Raw genomic sequence first — 19,927 nt, 5'->3', positions numbered from 1 at the left:
GCCTGTCCACGATCCTACCACAAATCTCTCAACCACTGCTGTTCATCAAGAGATTGGATCCACTCACAGGACATTTTAACATCAAGTACAGTCATGTTATACAGGACCTGAACTGAGAGCTGTAAACTCGAAAGTAACTTATTGGTAACGTTAATCCAGGATCTATTAAACTTCCGAGACCACCTCTTAACAACACTAGAGAATCTAAAATCTGGCATATGATTCAATTTATTCCAAAATCTCAATATTTTTATCGTTTGTTTACAGAAAGGACGTGTCCAACCCATCTCTCCCATGACGGCCAAGAGTTTTAAACCCGACTCCGAGAAAAAAATCTACAAACCCGGTTTTGAACTCTATTTATACAACTAAATTCCTTTGTAGCCTAGATAGCAGCGCGATAGGACAAGAGAGGCTGAACTAAGTCATTGTACAATACATAAAAGATTATAAGCCATACCACCTAGAGTCCTGAATTTGCAGAAAATCATACCCAGAGCACGATTGGCCGATTTAGCAATCTCTTTGGCTGTATACGTTAAGTCGAGGTTTTCTTGCAGCCAAATTCCAAGATACATATATGCGGAATTATGATCCAATACATTACCACCAATATTAAAATGAAACTTTATCTGGAAACAGAACACGGACGATAATGAACGACTTTAGTTCTCTGAATATTTACCAACATACGCCACTTAGGGCATCACTCAGATACGACGTCCAGCATCCTCTGCAGCGACAATTCATCCGGTGCTATCAGGGCTATGACATCTGCATAAAGGAGAACTCCATTGATGTCGACACCGCATCCAAGCTTATTAATTTCCGTAGTAAGGTCATTGATATATACCGAAAATAACGTCGGAAATAACGTGCAACCCTGGCAGACTCCAGAGTTTATACCAAAAACATCTGTAAGTACATCATTAACACGAACCCTTCCAGAAGTATTTTCATACATTGACTGAACTGCCTGGAGAAATTTACCATTAATTCCCAGTTGAAGCAATTTATACCATAAGCACTGTTCCTCTTGTCGAAAGCGTCCATTGGATCAATAAAACAAACAAAGGTAGACTGTTTATTTGTACTTCTATTTTTAAAGATGGAATATAAAGTATAGATATGCTCTTGCGTACCTCGGCCCGTACAGGTACATTTTGTTCTTCAGCTTAATGATCATTCCTTTCAAGCCAACTACAAAGTTTGAAACTGAGTATATCCGAGTAGATCTTACAAGGGACCGACAACAAGGAGATACCTCGATAACCAAGTGTGTCACGTGCACGTGGGTCCGACTCCTGTACAGCGTTGAAGTTAAAACAAAAATTAAAAATTCTGTTTTGAATTAAGAACCTCAGCCGGTAAACAGTCGGGGCCAGCAGCCTTTCCACGTTTAACACGTGCGACTGCACGTTCAACCTCGCTTAGAAGAATGGGTGAATCGAGGTCACTGGTGTCAATGCGAAGGCTGGTCACGTGAATCACGTGGCCCTTAGTTACAGTGTTCACATGCTGAAGGTGAGTGTTGTCAAAAGTAGTAGAATCGACATCTGAGAACAGCGAAGAATAGTCAGCCTGCCATTTACCGAGAACAGTTGGTCTATCCGTGGTCTCACCATCAACCATTACATCCCATGGAATACTGTTGTGTCTATCACTAGAAATACCAATTCTACCGATTGTCTTCCAAAAACTACGGGGATCCCGATCTGCATGTTTATCTAAGAAACGCTCATGTTCATCCCTCTGATACATACGTTTAGCCTTTCTCAATTGTCTATCAAACCTCTTCCTTTCAGACACAAAAATATGCGTAAGACCTTTATTCTTGATAGTTTTACAATCCAACCACGCCCATCCTGCGATCCTGACCATATCTCACTGACACCGAAATTCAGGAAATATGGCTAATACTTTGACTTACATCTACCTGGATTGTTGCTCCTAGGATTAACGACAGCAACTTTATCTAATTCTGTGTACATTAAATCTAAAAACTCTGAATAAAAAGAGTATAATAACATCAAGTTGGCCGTTAACTAATTTAGCAATAACCTCATTAATCTGATGCACTAACCTCGCCACCCAGAAGAAGTTTTACTGGAACTTTACTAGCTACATAACGTCTACACTCAACACCAGTACAATCACATTCTCCATCAACACAGGTACACACATCTCCCACCTCAAGATAGAATGGTCAGGCACACATTTGGGCATATTCATACCATCAGCAATTGGGGACACTGTGATAACATTAAAAGTTCTGAAATAATTCAAATGTTCACGTGCAGATATCACATATTCCACAAAGGAAGCACCATTTTCAATAATGGTGAAGTCCTGTCATCCTTGACGTCCATTTAACAGACACATATTACAGCCGATTAGAAAATCAATTAAGAGTTCTCCATGAGCGTTTACGGTTAGATCAATCACTTCTCTTTGGGGGATGTTATCTACACCCAGAATATAGTCACTCGTCACCAACACGAGCATATAGGTCTCCACATATACACAATACACTATCATTTTGGTATCGATGTAAGTTATCTAACAGATGTTGAAAGAATTGTTCTCATCATTAATACGCGACGAATACGCGGGTGGAAGATAACATACACACAATATAATGCTAATTTCACTATTGCCCTTTGATGTTAACTCAAACCATAGTTGATTATCATCAGTATTGTCTAAAATAACAATGTTAAAATCACCGAGTAATTTATCTTTGAAGAAAGACCCCCCACCCCTCCAGAACCCCGTTTAGCGCGATGATGCCTGTTGCATCGATTCTTACCGAACCAGGTGTATCCAGGGAGAGACAGGGAGTCGTCCCACTGTAAGAATGTCTCACACACACCTACCACATCACTTGTGTCGGGACGTTGTTAACGAGGAAGCATGCTGCACGTGCGATAGCACGTAGTTTGCGTTGTCTCGCGTCTTGATTTGACGGGGTTAATTGTATCATAAATCACAAACGTTCCTCCACAAGCATTGAAGTTCTTGTCACCACAATAGCGTCTCTTAAATTAGTATCTTTCCAAATGTTGGTATTACTTCATCTTTAGTGGATCTTGTTATGGTCACGCATTACATGTCGCTTGTTAGAAAAAAATCATGCTGCCCGTGCGACAGCAAGTAGTGTGTTTTCTCGCATCCTGGCTTGGACGGGTGCAAATTGCATCATAAATTACGCATTAACACTATCACTTAGTGGCATTGTTTACATTCCAAAACCATGGTACGCAGGTATTATTTGTTGGGTTTATTCGATGGCTTTTATTCCTTTACAAATCAAACAAACCCAAGTCATAAATGTTTCCTGCACCACAATCACTCGTCAGTTGTTGTGGCCACCATTACAGGACCTCTAAATTAATATTCTTCTGCTTGCCAACGAAAAGGCATGCTGCTCGTGCGACAGCATGTAGTGTGTGTTTTCTCGTATCCATTTTTGACGGGTGCAAATTGTATCATAGATCACAAATCAACACTGTCATTTGGTCTCTGACTTCCCAAACTTTTCCATAATGTGTCCATTCCGAACTGGAGCTATTTGTTGGGTGTATTAGGTGGTCGTTTTCGTTTTCTTTATAAAACTACACAAATCTTTATGAATGAACTGATGAATGGTTTTCTCCTCCACAAATACTTATTCGCCGTTTTTGACACCGCTGCAGGATCTCTGAATGAATACTTTTTCATCATATTGTAACAAGTTTGTTTGTTTTTATACTTAATCGACACCTTTTTTCCCGCCACGTAATATACATAACACTGGCGTTAGGAATCTGTAAACGAAACGGCAAGCGGCGGGTGCGACAGAAGGAAATGAGTGTTTGTAATTCTTGATGAATGTTATTTCAAGCGCTGTGGAAATAAAAGGGACTGTGTTATGACAGAGGCATGCACATCTTCTTAAAGTATGAACATTGGAGATTGAGCGGGGGAACAGAGGGAGAGTGAGTGAGTGAATTTAGTTTTACGCCGCCAGCTACATGGCGGAGGGCTGTAAATAATCGAGTCTGGACCAGACAATCCAGTGATCAACAACATGAGCATTGATCTGCGCAATTGGCAACCGATGACATGTGTCAACCACGTCAGCGAGCCTGACAACCCGATCCCATTAGTCGCCTCTTACGACCCGTTAGTCGTGTAGTGGCCTTTTATAGCAAGCGTGGTTTGCTGAAGGCCTATTCTACTCCGGGACCTTCACGTGTCCAAGATGCTTACTAATGAGGTTAAGTTAATTGAAGCGCTTTATCAAATAAGATTTGTCCAAATGATCTGACAGAGAGATTACAAGCAGTAAGTTCATTTTCAAACACTAAAGTCCATTTTACATGCACAGATTTACTCATCTGAGTATAGACATTAAAATTTTACTTGTGGAGTAAGTACATGTACTGTGCATTCATGTGTAATTTAAGCTACAGGAGTATTTTTAATTAACCAGTGGGAGCAATTCTGTTTTGCATACAATCGAAATATACATACGTAAGTATATGAGTGAATATAGAAAGGGCTTTAGTAACAAAATTAGTGAAAGTTATCGTCTAATCAGGAAATGCAGGTTTCCAATAATTAACTAACTAAACAGACGTGAACCATCACGACACCGGCAGTATGTGGCAGCTGACCAAGGTCTTCGTCGTGCAAAAAGACGAACATTTATGCAACAAAGTCCCTATACATTCTCTCACACTATGCCTGACATGATGCATTAATATGATATTTTTTTCTAGATGGCATTATACTCCAGTACTCACCCCACAGCTATGACCAACAACTGTACATTGACCTTAAACCTCGTAATATCAGGAATGTGTTAGAAAGCTAGAAGAATGTGTTTGCGAAGTTCAGAACTGGGTGTTTTAAAACTTCCTTGAAATAAAATATCTTTATGTTGCCTTTGCTTTTATTTTATAGCAACACCCCTGTTAAACTTGAAATGGACTGATTAAGTATCGTTTTACACCCCGCCAGGATTATCACGGCGGGAGACACCAGAAATGGGCTTCACACTTTGCAACCATATGGGGAATCGAACCCGCGTCTTCATCGTAACGGGCAATAGGATAGGCAAAGACGTTTAAAGATAATACCCTGCGTTGCATTCAGCATTTAGAATACAATACATCGACTGATTCACTCAAATGTGATTGTTTAGGATGTTCAGACTTTTATCTGGGGGGCATTAACTCTCAGTTTTCTCAATATGACCTCCAGACCGCTGTACGGACGAATAAATACATCTAGCCACACAAACACGCGTAGTCAAGCAGCGATGTACCGGCAACAATCTTCAAGGCGATGTTGAAACTCGTTTCACGAAATGTACGTACACCCGTAGACACCCTCTATATATTTTCTTTAGCGGTACAGACCCTCCCTGGCGAAGAGACACAGCGAACATAGTCCATTTACAACCGGGCTTGTTTGGCAGCTTGGAAACAGGTAATGTTGACTGTTTATTTTCTGCTTGACTATATGTTGTTATAAAATGACCAAACACTCGAAGGCGTTTCAACGGTCTACATTGCCAGGTTTTCAGTGCAGGCTAACGTGACAAGCGTACGTTGGTCTACATACTAGTGTGATACGATTGCAGCTGGTTTGAATGTCACCAACGAACACCACAAACACCCGATTGTGACTATTTAATTTAAAAGGTCCCTATGACACGATGTATCGATTTCCTTGGACCTTGAACAGATACATCCGGAGTAAATGTATGCAAAACTGCGCATTTACCATACGTTGACACGTGACGTTTTTATTCACTAAAGGCGTGCACCGGTTGCTCTCTCACCAGCGATTTCGTCAGGACAAGTCAATACACATGACCTATATATCTGCCGGAGTTTGTTCAGAGATAACCTAGCTGTTGGCCGCACGTATGGCGTAGAAATGTTTCCAGTTTAGGGATCGTTCATGATTTATGGCGAGGTGTGTATGTGTGTGCGCGTGTGCGTGTGCGTGTGCGTGTGATACGGTGATTTTATGAAGAAGTATGTACAACGTTAACCGCCGCCTCCCCGTAAAGTTAATTGACGAAGCTAGATCATCCAAGTCAACGAGCCTGACCACTCGAACCCTTTAGTCACCTCTTACAACAAGCATTAGTCTGTCATACGTGCGCGCGTTTTTAGTTGAGGAGCCGTTCGTGTTTTATGGCGAAATGTGTGCGTGTGATATGTGTCATACAGACCCTGAGACATATATATATAGGTGAGCCTACTCTTCCACAGATTCCGGTAGAACAAAGAAGTCTCTGGGTTTCTTTACACTATAATTTATTTTTTAAATGTGAACTTTATTCTGCAAGATATGTTCATTTCAGAGAAAAGTTGTTAGTATATACAAGCATAGGTTACTGAAAAAACTTCTAGCCCGATTTTTCACTTGTATTGGTGTTTTAGGGTAGTGGTGCATGGATGTAATCGTGTTTACCCTTTCGTTTAATCTCGGGTATCAGGTGATTAGTTATAAAGATTAATGATAATACACTGAATAATAATTTGTCTAACCAGAAACCCTATACAGAGGTATTTTATGCGCGCCTCGAAATAATGCATCGGAAAGGGCATGAATAGCAACTATGTTGGCCATGTTGTGTTGCACGGTCATGAGGACTGTGTGTGAACGCTTTGGCGTATTTTGAGTGAGTGTTTAAGAGTGTTTTACGCCGCACTCAACATTATTCCAGCTACATGGTGGCGGTCTGTAAATAGTCGACGTTCTAGTGATCAACAGCCTGAGTATCCATCAATGACGTGTCGACCAAGTGTGACTACCCGATCCCATTAGTCGATTCTTACGACAAGCATGGGTTACTGAAAATCAGTATTCCACTCCGGACCTTCATGGGTCTTATTTGCAAGAACTGACTTCAGTATATGCTTTTATGACTCACATGAAAAATAACCTTTCATACATAATTATATCACGCATAATGTCAAAATGTGTACGTGAGTCTGTGTTGTGTTGGCAGTTGACTCTGGACATGGAGCTTCTGGAGAACGTCCCTTATCTGGACCAGCTGCTGGACTTTCTCAAAGGGAAGGAGGAATTGTTACCTAAGAGTCTCACCGGTCGGGCTGTTCTAGTAGGAACAATTGCCGGAGTAACCATTTATCTGATCACCAAGAAGAGGTACAATCTACCCCCTGGACCCCGAGGATGGCCGTTGCTTGGGAACCTCCTAGGTTTGTTGGTTTACTTCCAATTTAACGTCATAACGGTTTAATGTGTAAATGGTCTAGTCTAGACCAAGCAAATCAGTGACTGACATCATGAGCACCATTCAAGGCATTTGGGAAGAGACTACAGGTGTCAATCAGGTCAGCATATCCCATTAGTGTTTTTGGAGATCATGTTCTGTGTGTATGTGTGCGAGAGAGAGAGGGGTGGGGGGTGGGGTAGGGGTTTATACCAATGTTTTTAGTAACGTTTAGGTAATAACCGTGTTAACCCTCGAAAGTAGTGTGTACTGTCACAGATACATACACTGGCACCCAAATATATGGCAGGAAACGATCTGTCCCGTTCCGTTTTGTTTAAGTTGCCAAGGTATGAATGACACCAATGTATTGCCACATGTATAAGCTAAATAAGCGAACACTGTCAGTGTAACACAATGTCACACACCTCGATATGGAACTTCTTCAATCATAACCGAAGACTGCAAATTTGCATTTTGTGAAAACAAACTATTTTGTATAAATAGCGTGAACTGCCAATGCGAAAATATTTTGTATGTTTTAACGTGTATGGGATGTAGTGAGCATTATATTGGAGAAACTGGAATGCAACAGAAAAAACCGAGTCACTGTGCACAGACAGCTAATTCTAGATCCTAACGTGCGATGTATACATGTAAGCAAAAACCTTGATGAATGTGGAAATTTAATGTACTATCTGTCTGTTTGTTTTATCAATTGTTTAAAAGTGATAAACAATTACGGATGTTCATAAGGGCGTTTGAACCCAAGCTTCTTCCTAATGTAACTCAGTATGTATTTGTGCATTGACACCATAATGCAGACATGTTCACCACTATTGTTTCTAACAATGACGTCGAAAACACGATGACGTCGCAAACCTAACCCTACTGTTATGCATGACTACTTTGTACGTCTCCCGCTATTGTCACTAACTGTAACGTCATACTCATGATGACGACATATCTATTACAGTTGCGCATCGCCTGTGACTACACTTAGCTTTCATTAACCACCTGGGCCTAGATTTTCGAAGCTCCCTTAGCGCTAAGATTGTCGTAAATGCCATACATTAACATACGACTATCTTAGCGCTAAGAGAGCTTCGAAAATCTAGGCTCTGGGTCCCGTTCTACTAAACGATCTTAACCCTGCGCCAATCGTAAATCCCTAAAATCACAAATTTAGCGTGACGTTACGATCGGCATACCGTTCCACTAACCAGTCTTACCCAATTCAATCGTAAAGTTAAGATCCTTAACATATGCATAGTGTAACAGGTGTCTCAATAACGGCCTTCTCGAAACCTGATTTTGTGAACACTATCCAATATAGCGGGATGCACGGTGTCCGTGTAAGCGTATTTTCGTAAATATCCCAACCGATTCAAGGTTCATAGACGACGTTTCAGAATTATCATTAGTGGATTCAAAACCGATATCAGTGATCCTTAATAATTTTATTTCATATTATTTCTGAAATTCTATACCATCGTCTGCTTGACTACGCAAAGGGAGATGCTTAGTCAGCGTGTGGACGAACTGTTGCGGCCTAAAAGGATTTTACTAGCTGGAACATCTTTGCCAGTAATTCAAAATAAAAAAAGTGTTATCTTTCTTTTGCCCATGAGTTCATATGGTCTGGTCTGAAAATAGTGGAATCGGGACCAGACAATCCAGTCATCAACAGCCTGACCACCCGATCCCCTCAGTCGCCTCTAACGACAAGCGTGGATTAGTGAAGATGAAATCTAACCCAGATTTTCACTGTTCGGGTGTGCTAATTGTGACTGATAACGTTAGTTAAAAAGCGAACTCTACTGACATTTTATAAATGTTCATGGTAATGTTTCCCTGACAGCTCTATAGTTCTTGGTGACTATATAAAGTTTCCATGGTTACGGTCTCTGGCTTATACTTTGAATCGTGAAATTCATAAGCATGCATTTTATCCACCAAACGTTAAGTTTGTTGATAAATGGATTATTACTCATATCTGATATCTGCACGATGGCGTTGTCCCTGGAGTTGAAATTATAGCCGATACTTATATCTTAGAAAATGTTGGCGTCTAGGTTACCATTTGATCATAGGTGCAACAGTAAAGTGTTCTATAAACTTTCTAGAGATTTTGTGGGACATATAAATATTCCTAAATTCGACGCGTAAGTGGCAGGAATGATGTCGCAATTCCCGTGTTCCCGTGTTAATCTGAACAGATGGCCTGCCTTTGCGTGTGTTTATATATGGCGAGCTGCATACTAAAGTATTTTCTCAAACAGGTCACGGTGAAATGTTCGGAATTGGTACAACTGACTCGATCAGCAATTATAGCAGACACAAAAGGAGCTGTCCCACCCTTCATGTTGAACCAAAATGTCTGTCTTTTTTCAAATGTGATGACTTATGTTTTTGTTATTAAGTGAATATAAGTTCTGTTCTAGTCGTAGGTAACCTTTTCAGCTCTACAAACTGGTACGCTCTCTACATGGGAATATTTTCAGTCCCAATGAGTGCCGGTTTAGACAGGTTCCACTGTATTCGTTTGACTGGGGGTTAACTTTGTTTTGTGGCCTCTATGTTATGTACACGTTATAACCAAGACGGGAGGTACACTCCAACTGTTTCCGGGCCAGTGAAAATATCGGTATATTTGAAGAAATATCACGCGAACATGTGAGTTTACTGTAATGTTATGTAATGCTAACTCTAACGGCGTTAGTTTCTAACAATCAGGTGCTTAATTCACGTGCGTTAACCTGTGAACTTACATTGTTTGGGGGAGAAAACTGTCCCTTTGAAAACATGGTTTTAAAAGACGTTATTTCAACTTCAGAGTTCAGGAACAAAACCATCTACGAGAAGTTGTCTGAGTGGAGTGATAGGTATGGTCCAGTTGTGAAATTCAATATGGGTGAGTAAACACTTACACGTCACAATATACAAATGAAGTCAACACCTTTCACCGAATAATCAGGATATACTCTGGTGCGTTTGCATGGCTATACATAAAGTCTTGTTTGGTCACGTGGGGTACACACATTTTCATCTGCTGTGAAGAAATAGCATTGCATGTGGTGAATCATCTCCTTGACTCGAAATGTTCTTTGTGGGAAATTTCTGAAATGATTTTATGACCAACTTGTATGGAATATATATTATATTAAGGCATAATTAATGTATCGAGTGTAAAACACACATTGATCTATCAAATGATAATCGTAATTTAATCCGTTAAATATTTTGATGAATGTTTTGAAAAATTAATTTTCTCGTCACAGGACACATGACGATGATCGGACTGAACAAAATAGATGTCGTGATGGAGGCCCTGGTTAAAAGGCAGGCGGACTTTGCAGGGCGCCCTGTGTCATATACCGGTAAATTTGAAAAGAGTTCATCCGACATGGTATCATCAGACTTAGTTTTGTTCAGTTTGGACTGACAAATAATCGCTTATTAACCTACTCATGTTGTAGTGATCCGGATTTCGATTTTCGCCAACTTGGGCTGGACAAGAACATATCATGAAAAAGATAGTTTTACGCCACACTCACCAATATGAAAACATTAAGCTGCGGTCTGTAAACAATCATGTCTAGATCAGACCACCCAGTGATCAACAGTTGAGTACTGGTCTGTGCAGTTGGGATAGGAGGACATCTGTGAACCAAGCCTGACCACCCGTTCCCGTTAGTTGCCTTGTACGACAAGCACGGGTTGCTGAAGACCAGTCTAACGGATCTTGTAGGGTTTCTTGCCAAAAGACACGCGGTTGTTTTTTTCTCCGTTGTTTGTTCACGATTTGCTCATTTCTTCATTGTAAATGATTTATCGGTGCCTAAAGTCCCATCATAGTTACGTTCGACGACGTCCAGAAAGCTTTCAGTTTAACGACACATGTATTTCTTTTTGTTTACAAAATGTGAGTTCATCTCGAACATAAATCGTAGTAGACGTACATATATTTATGAGTGCCTTTCAAAACACCTGTTTCGGGACAAAATATACCATTTTATGTACGCTTAATTGTATATTATTTTTCTGCCAAGCGAACCTCTTTAACGATGGAGGGAAGAATATCGTCTTCGCCGACTACAGTCCTACGTGGAAACTACACAGGAAGTTGGCAACAAAAGCATTGAAGTGAGTTGTTTTATATAAAAGACGTAGTCATATAGAATAATAGTAAATAGTGGAAGCCCGCGAAACCGGCAGCACTCCAGTTCGGCATGCTCTCATCGGGACTAGAAGTTGGTCCAGGCAGAAACTAGTTAATGTATGACCTTTCACATCCGGCGTCAGTCTATTCCGTATTTCAGCACAACTAAGACCACGCTTTTGACTGCTCAGTAATTAAGGGTCTCTAAACGGGCATCCGGTATCTCGGCTCTCCTGTTGATCGGCTGTTTAGCTGAACGAGTAATAGCAACGCAATGGATTACCATCGGTGTTTAGCTCATTGATGTTGCCTGAATAGTCGCGTGGATAAGGATTAGGTCTTGGTAGGCGGGGTGGGTTAGTGAATGTATTGTAAGTTAATTGTCATGTCGCCATCTGTCAGTCGCTCACCATGTCAAGATGGCTAGACAAGTCAAGCGTATAGATGGAAAACTTCACTGCCCTCAAAACTGGCATGTAACAGCGAATGCCGGTGTACAGGGCTTCCACAGTACTGGTATTGAAGGAAGACAATCAGCTTACGACTTGAGTGAGATACGACATTCCAGTTGGTGATAGTGTCGTTGGATAGTTAATGGGGATTACCAGTCAATATTCGTACCATTATTCACACACAGTATGGACTTTCTACTAAACACACGCAGATCTTGCAATAAGTCAAACATGTTTAGTGAGTGAATGAGTGAGTTAACATTAAACCACTCGCTGCTAATCTTAGGGGACGTTCCAAATCAAAATTGCAAACGAATTTCATCCACGTGTGAAACATGTGGCTTTCTGATAAGTGATCCAATGAATTGCAATAAATTCTATATAATAAGTTGTAAATGTACTTATTCCTTGTGAAGTGATCGGAAATTCCTTCTTAAGACTAATGCCACGACTTCCTGAATCTGAGATGATTCCTGCAATAATTCACTTGCCGTGTCCGGTTCTTCTCCCACTTCTTCAGACACTACATGACCGGCAACCACTTAGACGAGGGGATAGAGCGCTCCCTTACCAAAGGTATCGGGCTGATAAAGGAGAAAAAGGGGCCCTTTAATCCTCATCATGTCGTCTCCCTCATTGTGTTCAACATCATCAACAATATCTGCTTCAATTTCACGTGAGTGAATGGTTGTTCCACATCGGAATATATGGCACCAATGGCCAAAGTAACCTTGAGAAAAAGAAACGTCAAATAAACAAACCAATATTGGTTTATCTTTCCACCTTCCACGTGAACTTAATATTTGCGTGTCTGGCCAAATGATATCAGTACGTCCTAATATGTTTTTTTTGTTCCACGTTCTACCTACTCCTCGTTACAAGGGTTTATCCTGCAACATGTTACCGGTACTTCCTAATACGGTCTGATCATGCAACTTTATATCTGGTGCTTCCAAATACGGTGCTTATCCTCCTATGCTCCACTACTTCCCCATGACACTATCACTGTAATCTAAACCTTAACAGATGCGAGGTCAATGACAACTACTTCAGAAAGATGCTGCATGTTCTGAATACCTTTGTGGATGAGACCGGCAATGGCTTTCTTGAGGACGTAATTCCCCCGCTCCGTCTCTTCCACACCAAGAAGCTTAGAAGAATACTGAAAGAACTGGAGACTTTCTTTGGGTCACTGAATGAAGAAATTGACAAACATCGTAGGACCATAACGAAAGGTACATACGTGTTTTTGTAGGTGGAATGTGTACCGAGATTGCAGATTTCGATCTGGTTTCTGCATTAAGGAGCTATTTGAGAAACGGAAGATTCTCTCCTATTCAATATGTTACGATCTTTGTTAAACATAATGACATAAATGTGCTCCTGGTTATAAGAGCAGCATTAATGTGCCTCTTTCTGTCAATCCTTATTTTCCCCAAACAGATAACATCCGTGATTTCTGTGATGCCATGTTGCTGGCTCAAGAAGAAGCATATCAGGAGGAGGACCCGGATGTGATGTCCAAAATGACAGACGCCCATATCACTCAAACTCTTTCTGACATATTTGCCGGTACATGTATTTGAACTTACCTTTTATTTCCGTTGTTTTACCAATCCATTGCCTGTCTCGTTAGCGCATAAATCTGTGCGTGCGTGCGTGCGTGCGTGCGTGCGTGCGTGCGTGCGTGCGTGCGTGCGTGCGTGCGTGCGTGCGTGCGTGCGTGCGTGCGTGCGTGCGTGCATTTCAGTTGAGACCAATCATTTGCTCACCAACGGATATCTAAATCTTGCAACAAAACCAAATTGGCACAATCACATGAAATGAACAGATCCGACTGTCGATACTATGATCTAAATTGTCATTACAGCCATTGAACATTCAAAGTTTGACTTTGTGTTTACGATATGATATCGTTTGTCTCACTTTTATTTAGTAGTAAAGCATTAATGCCTTAAAGTTTGATAGCGCATGTGAAGTTATTTGCACTGTATCTCCAAATTACACTGTGTATCGGCAGCTGGGATGGACACCTCTCGCTTCACCCTGCTTTGGACGCTTCGTGCCCTGGCTGAGCATCCGGACATTCAAGACAAGCTTCACACTGAGGTCGACCACGCTCTAGGTATGTTTGTTCCCATGACATAGAGATGTGATGATATGATGATATAGTATGATGAGATACAGTGATATATTATGTCACAGATAAGCTTCACACTGATGTCGACAACCCGCTGGGTACGTTTGTTGCCATGACATAGAGACATTATGTCATACAGATATGATGATATAATGAATAAGTGAGTTGATATCTAACGTCACATAGGCAATCTCCCAAACATATTGTGTTAAAATCAATTTATACAATAGATCGACAATAAAGATACTAGATAATCACAGATATGAATATAACAATAGCGAGCAAAGCTAAAACATTCTGAGTAAAGACAATGCAATGTAAAACCATGGCTATAGATCACCAACAACGTTAACTGAAGATCGATCACCATACTGTCATGGGGACGTACCTCACTTTGCTATCTGCATGGACCCTGGTTTGATTTACACCATCCCTTCAGCAGCTGGCGATTGTAGAAAGATTTAGCCAACAGTTAAAATAACAAAAATAATGCGTTTAAAATGTGATAAATTTATGCTTTGAAAGTTATGGGATTTACGTACCCTCAAAGAAGGACAAATATTTCACAGTGCTTTTAGCCCCTTTGACCGTAAGGCCTTGAGCAATCTATGTTACTAATCTAAACTTACCAATCTTTAAAATATAGCCAATTACGAAACATTACAGTCAGAATTTATCAAATAAATCATTTTTTTGTATGAAAATTATTAAATGAAATTAACATTGGTAAAAAGATCCTTCACTGTTCTTACATTGAAATACTAATCGCTCATGATGGAGAATTCAACAAAGTGAAGCAGCACAAGATTGACTATTACTCTCATCACAAGGGATACAAACGGAGGAACTTCACCTTTTAACAGGTATTTGTGAGCATAGCACGTGCGGACAATGCGACATCGTCGTATAATGACCTCCTCAAATCTGAACTGACAATGATTATACACTGATAAGTTTATCGGCTTATATTATGACACGGAGAAAGGATCATGTGATGTTTTTATACAGTGATACCTTTATGCGCTGATAATATGACAAAGAGATATTATAACAGAGTATGAAGACACAGTGATAAGTTTATGCGCTGATATTGTGACACAGATATATGATATAATGCGATGACACGGTGATAAGTTTATACGCTCATATTGTGACACAGAGATATGATAATATGGTGCGATGACACAGTGATAAGTTTATACGCTGATATTATGACACAGAGATATGATGATATGGTGCGATGACACAGTGATACGTTCATACGCTCATATTGTGACACAGAGATATGTTAATACGGTGCGATAACACAGTGATATGATAATATGGTGAGATGACACAGTGATAAGTTTATACGCTGCTATTATGACACAGAGATATGCTAATATGGTGCGATGACACAGTGATAAGTTTATGCGCTGATATTGTGACACAGATATATGATATGGTGCGATGACACAGAGATAGGTTTATGCGCTGATATCGTGACACAGATATATGCTAATATGGTGGGATGACACAGTGATAAGTTTATACGCTGCTATTATGACACAGAGACACTGGCCATAGTGATGCAATGTGGTTATACTCTGACAAGCTAAGTTTTCGATTCTCACTTAATGTTTGCGTCGATATGGTATGGAATGGTAACGGTCAGACAAATAATGGCACGCATACTGTGCAGCGTTGAAGGTCGAAACGCCTAACCTAATCGTGGTGATTGACACGTTTTGTAGGTAACTTGATTCAAGGTCATTGGCCCCATTTATTCACCCATCACTGAGAACAGTTGGTGAGTTGGGATGTTACGACAAGGGTAAATGATTTGATATGACCATGTAAAGTTAACCCTGATTATGCAACGATGATATGATGATAGAGTATAAAGATGACATGATGGTTTAATATTATGGGCAAATGCGATACTGTATGCTGATTTCATGATTGGATAAGTTCCGTTAATATCATGTAGTTATGCAGAGATGATGACGATGTTGTATAATGATACGTTATTGCTGTTGAATGTCCTGGCAAAATCACCACACAGACGTGTCCCGGATAATTCCATCTTACCTGACATGATGTAATACACAGTGACTAATACAGGCTTTCAAATGTGCAGGTGAACGACATTTTCCCAGTGTGTCAGACAGGAGTAGTCTCCCTTACACTGACGCAGTGCTGCACGAGAGCATGAGGCTTCACACTGTGGTGCCAAGCGGACTTCCCCACAAAGCCCTGTGCGATACGAAAGTCGGTAGGTCTCTCTGTAAAGATGTCCCTAGGGTGAAGATTTGTGAATAAAATTTTAATCTTTTCCTCGGAGCAATATTTTGTTGACTATTCATATTTTTGGGTTTAATGGACACCTCGAGTTCACATTTCAGAAACATGCCAGGGGTTAACTCGTTGTTGATCCATTTTACCATGTTATTGTAATGTATCGATGAAGATTTCATCTCATTATGTTAGCAATAGACGGACGGAATGTCGAGTTTTACAGTGAAAACAATACCATAATATCTAACGTGCATAGAGAAATACACTCAGGCCGATCGATGTATTATTCCTAGGTTGTGCTTTGGTAATGGGTGATTTCAATGGTTGGTTGGTCACATTCAACAATATTCCAGCTATATGGTCTGTAACAAATCGAGTCTCGTCCAGACAATCCAGTTATCATAGGCAAGAGCATCGATTTACACTTTTTGGAACCGATGAAATATGTCAACCAAGTCAGCGAATCTGACCACCCGATCCTTTTAGTCGCCTCTTACGGCAAGCATTGGTTGCTAAAAACCAATATTAACGCGGATGTTCACGTGTATGGATGTGTGTATTGGGATAGTGGTGGGTGGGTCTGGTTATTAACAGAGTTTACTCTTTCTTTCAAATCATTAATTGAGTAACTATGACTTTGAAGATTATAACGAAACTGACTGTTAGCCATCGATGCTTAACAACGTCCTTCAAATATTTTCAGGTGGTTATGACATTCCAAAAGGAACAACCGTGGTCATCAAGCACCACGCGCTGCATCAGGATCCAGAGCAGTGGAGTGACCCACATATATTCAATCCAGATCGGTTCCTTGACCAGAATGGTAAGATGGCTGCCAAACCGGACAGCTGGCTTCCGTTCTCCGCAGGAAGAAGAGTGTGCCTAGGAGAGAGCGTGGCCAAACCGGAACTACAACTTCTTCTGGCTGGAATCATGAGACATTTCAAAGTATCCCTCCCACCCGGAGCTAAGGTGAACACTGAGCAACGTGGAGGGTCTTTCGCCAACATACCACAGGATTATGAACTGAGTTTTGAATCGAGACTATAGCTTACGTGTCTCAATCGTCAAAATGAATGCATTAGTCAAGTTTTGAGTAGTAGTTCAGTGTTCCTGCTTCATGAAATCAACCTGCAGACTCAAAGCATCACAAATCCATTCTTAGTCGCTGGATGTACAATTTATTGACATTAATAGGATATGCAAGATATATAACTGACGCAGAATATATCACTTCGATAATTCGAATGGATATGTGAACCTCTTTGATGACAAGGTACCTGTATGCGACGATTTGTGAAAAATAGAGTTTTACATGCCACCTAATGTTCTTTTCTACCTGAGTTCTGGCTTTATTCATGGATAGCTGAGGATAATTGAAGTACTGATTACGACGTCGTACGGCCATTTTCAATGAACCACTGCTATTAGTACATTGTATTTTAATTCCTCTATAATGTAGGGGTGGTTGGGTAGCCTAGTGGTTAGGGGTTCGGTCGTCACGCCAAAGACTGGGGTTCGATTTCCCACACGGGTACAATGTGTGAAGCCCATTTCTGGTATCCTCCGCCGTGATAGTGGGATAGTGCTACTCATTCATTCACTCACCCTCCAATGGCGATGTTTTTAATGGTCATAGGGACACAGCAGTGAAACGAATGATCACTAAACTCACTATTAGAATGTTAACTGAGTTGTTCACATGAGTGTCTGTTAATGTTCATTGTCGGTTTACTGTTTGCAGATTTAGGAGACCTAGCGACTTTTATACAACCTGAAAAAATCGGTTATTCTAGTTTGATTGAGATGAATACTTGCTTTATAGTTGTAGATGCAAAAATATATGATATGATAGTTACTGTACCCATTCCAAACTTAATGTATACCAAAGTGGATTTTCTTCTTTTTTTCATAATGAGTATATTTAACTGGAGATGCACATTCTTCTTCGATCTCAGTGCTTAACTGCTTTTATTATGCTTATAAGTTTAGAATAGTAACTTTTTTATACAAATATGTAGCAATTCTGACCTTGTGGCCTTATATTCTGTCCAAGGATTTTGGTGTGATTACAATTAGTGGTTACGAATATACAATTAGTAATTCCACAAGTCGACCTTACACTGGACGCGTTAGAAAATATGAGAAACACACGTATTACACTGTAGATCTGAGAAATAAATACAACGCATACAAATACCTAATTTAAGTTATTTATAGATTGTGCCGAGGATTCTGGAGCAATTGCTTGTCACTTCCATTGGGTCCCGAGCGATAGCTTCCTGATTACCAAAATGACAGCTTAATTTTCACAGCAAACGTAATATTAAGGGTTCTTAAATACATTTATAAACACGCCAAATGTTGACAGACTGTCAATCTTCGTGCCTTCACGCCATTAAAAGTATGTTGTAAGCATCCACTTTTAATTGAAACAACATTAGTGATGTTCATGAAACTAGCCAACATGACATCATTTCTTGCTGGTGACCTATTTTGGAATCCATGGTAACACGATGACTGATGCCATAATTACTTGAAGAGCTGTTATTCTATCTTAGGCTGCCTACAATAATTAAATATTTCTCGGGCACATTTTTTTCCAAAAGTGACGAGGGCGGTTGGACACTTTTAAGTCGTTGATAGATAAAAGTGACGAGGGAGGAACACGTTAATGTATTTTCTCTCAGAAATACAGTTTGGAAAGTTTAGCAAGTGTTAACGTGTCGTGCACACTCGTTCTTACACTCATTATTATAGTAGACAAATGGATGATCGGGACGCGGCAAAGTCAAAATTATTTTCTTAAATATTGATGTCCGAGAAACATTTCACTCTTTTTATTTAGCCTTACGTCCGTGATCAATGCAAAAAAGTGAAACACCCAAGAAAGTATTAACATACAATAAAACCCAACTTCAGTTGTCGGTCCAGATTTGAAGAGGCCATTTCAAGACGGCCATTTTGGATTTACTCATGTGAATGCTTGTTGAAAGCATTCGTGACCACTCTCGTTATTACATTACAAGCCGAATTGCGACATATTGGCGAATGAACATGAGAACTACTTTAAGCAAGAACGATAACTCTATTCCTGTTGGATTCCAATGGTACTTCATATCACCTAATCACTCGTATATGGTATTGATATTTCTATTTTCGTTTTTATGTATTGATAGGAATGAAGCCTAGACACAGCTACAATTAAAGTTCATTAGCTATATATAAATGTAATATACTGAACGGCAAAAGAAACCCAACGCTCATTTTTTGTCAAGTTTTTAAAGACAAGGCATAAACATGAACGGTTACTTTTATGAGATTTATATTTTTCGAAGCTTGCGTTTCTTTTGCTGTTCAGTGTATTATTGTTTTGAAACTCGTTGCGATGTATAAGCATATTTCCTAAAACTGTTGTTAAGCACACGTACAATCTCCAAAGTAAACCTGCAAGATTGTCGGTCAGACACTCTAGCTGAGCCATAAGAGAACGTTTTTGGATCTCTCATCGTCCCTGGCATCATCTGTATTAAAACGTAAGGTACGGCAATACGATTCTGTTAGGTACGTTCTTTGTACTTTTTAATATGACGATTCTGTTCATATTTTAGTCATGATTCGTTCAACAATTACAGATTTCCCTCAACGTTTTTAGT

At 40.1% G+C, this 19,927-nt stretch overlaps 1 protein-coding gene across 1 annotated transcript; it reads left to right on the top strand.

The window, feature by feature from the left end:
• Positions 1-5,393: 5,393 nt before the first annotated feature.
• Positions 5,394-18,475, top strand: LOC137298182 (steroid 17-alpha-hydroxylase/17,20 lyase-like). The gene is made up of 11 exons (XM_067830338.1): positions 5,394-5,475; positions 7,013-7,226; positions 10,077-10,154; positions 10,522-10,620; positions 11,293-11,386; positions 12,375-12,530; positions 12,881-13,089; positions 13,298-13,426; positions 13,875-13,979; positions 16,114-16,248; positions 16,975-18,475. Exons 2-11 carry the CDS (start codon positions 7,025-7,027, stop codon positions 17,319-17,321), a joined length of 1,554 nt encoding a protein of 517 aa, XP_067686439.1. The 5' UTR covers positions 5,394-5,475; positions 7,013-7,024; the 3' UTR covers positions 17,322-18,475.
• The last annotated feature ends 1,452 nt before the right edge of the window (positions 18,476-19,927 follow it).

The sequence above is a fragment of the Haliotis asinina genome, chromosome 1 (assembly GCF_037392515.1).
Source record: "Haliotis asinina isolate JCU_RB_2024 chromosome 1, JCU_Hal_asi_v2, whole genome shotgun sequence".
NCBI classification, from domain to species: Eukaryota; Metazoa; Mollusca; class Gastropoda; order Lepetellida; family Haliotidae; genus Haliotis; species Haliotis asinina.
This window is presented reverse-complemented; position numbering and strand designations above follow the sequence as displayed.

What these genes read in the sequence shown, in the direction of transcription:
- LOC137298182 (XM_067830338.1), top strand. Translation starts at nt 7,025, where the DNA reads ATGGAGCTTCTGGAGAACGTCCCTTATCTGGACCAGCTGCTGGACTTT. An exon ending in TGAGGTCGACCACGCTCTAG is followed by an intron (nt 13,980 to 16,113) that starts GTATGTTTGTTC and finishes TCAAATGTGCAG; the next exon opens with GTGAACGACATTTTCCCAGT. An exon ending in CCTGTGCGATACGAAAGTCG is followed by an intron (nt 16,249 to 16,974) that starts GTAGGTCTCTCT and finishes AAATATTTTCAG; the next exon opens with GTGGTTATGACATTCCAAAA.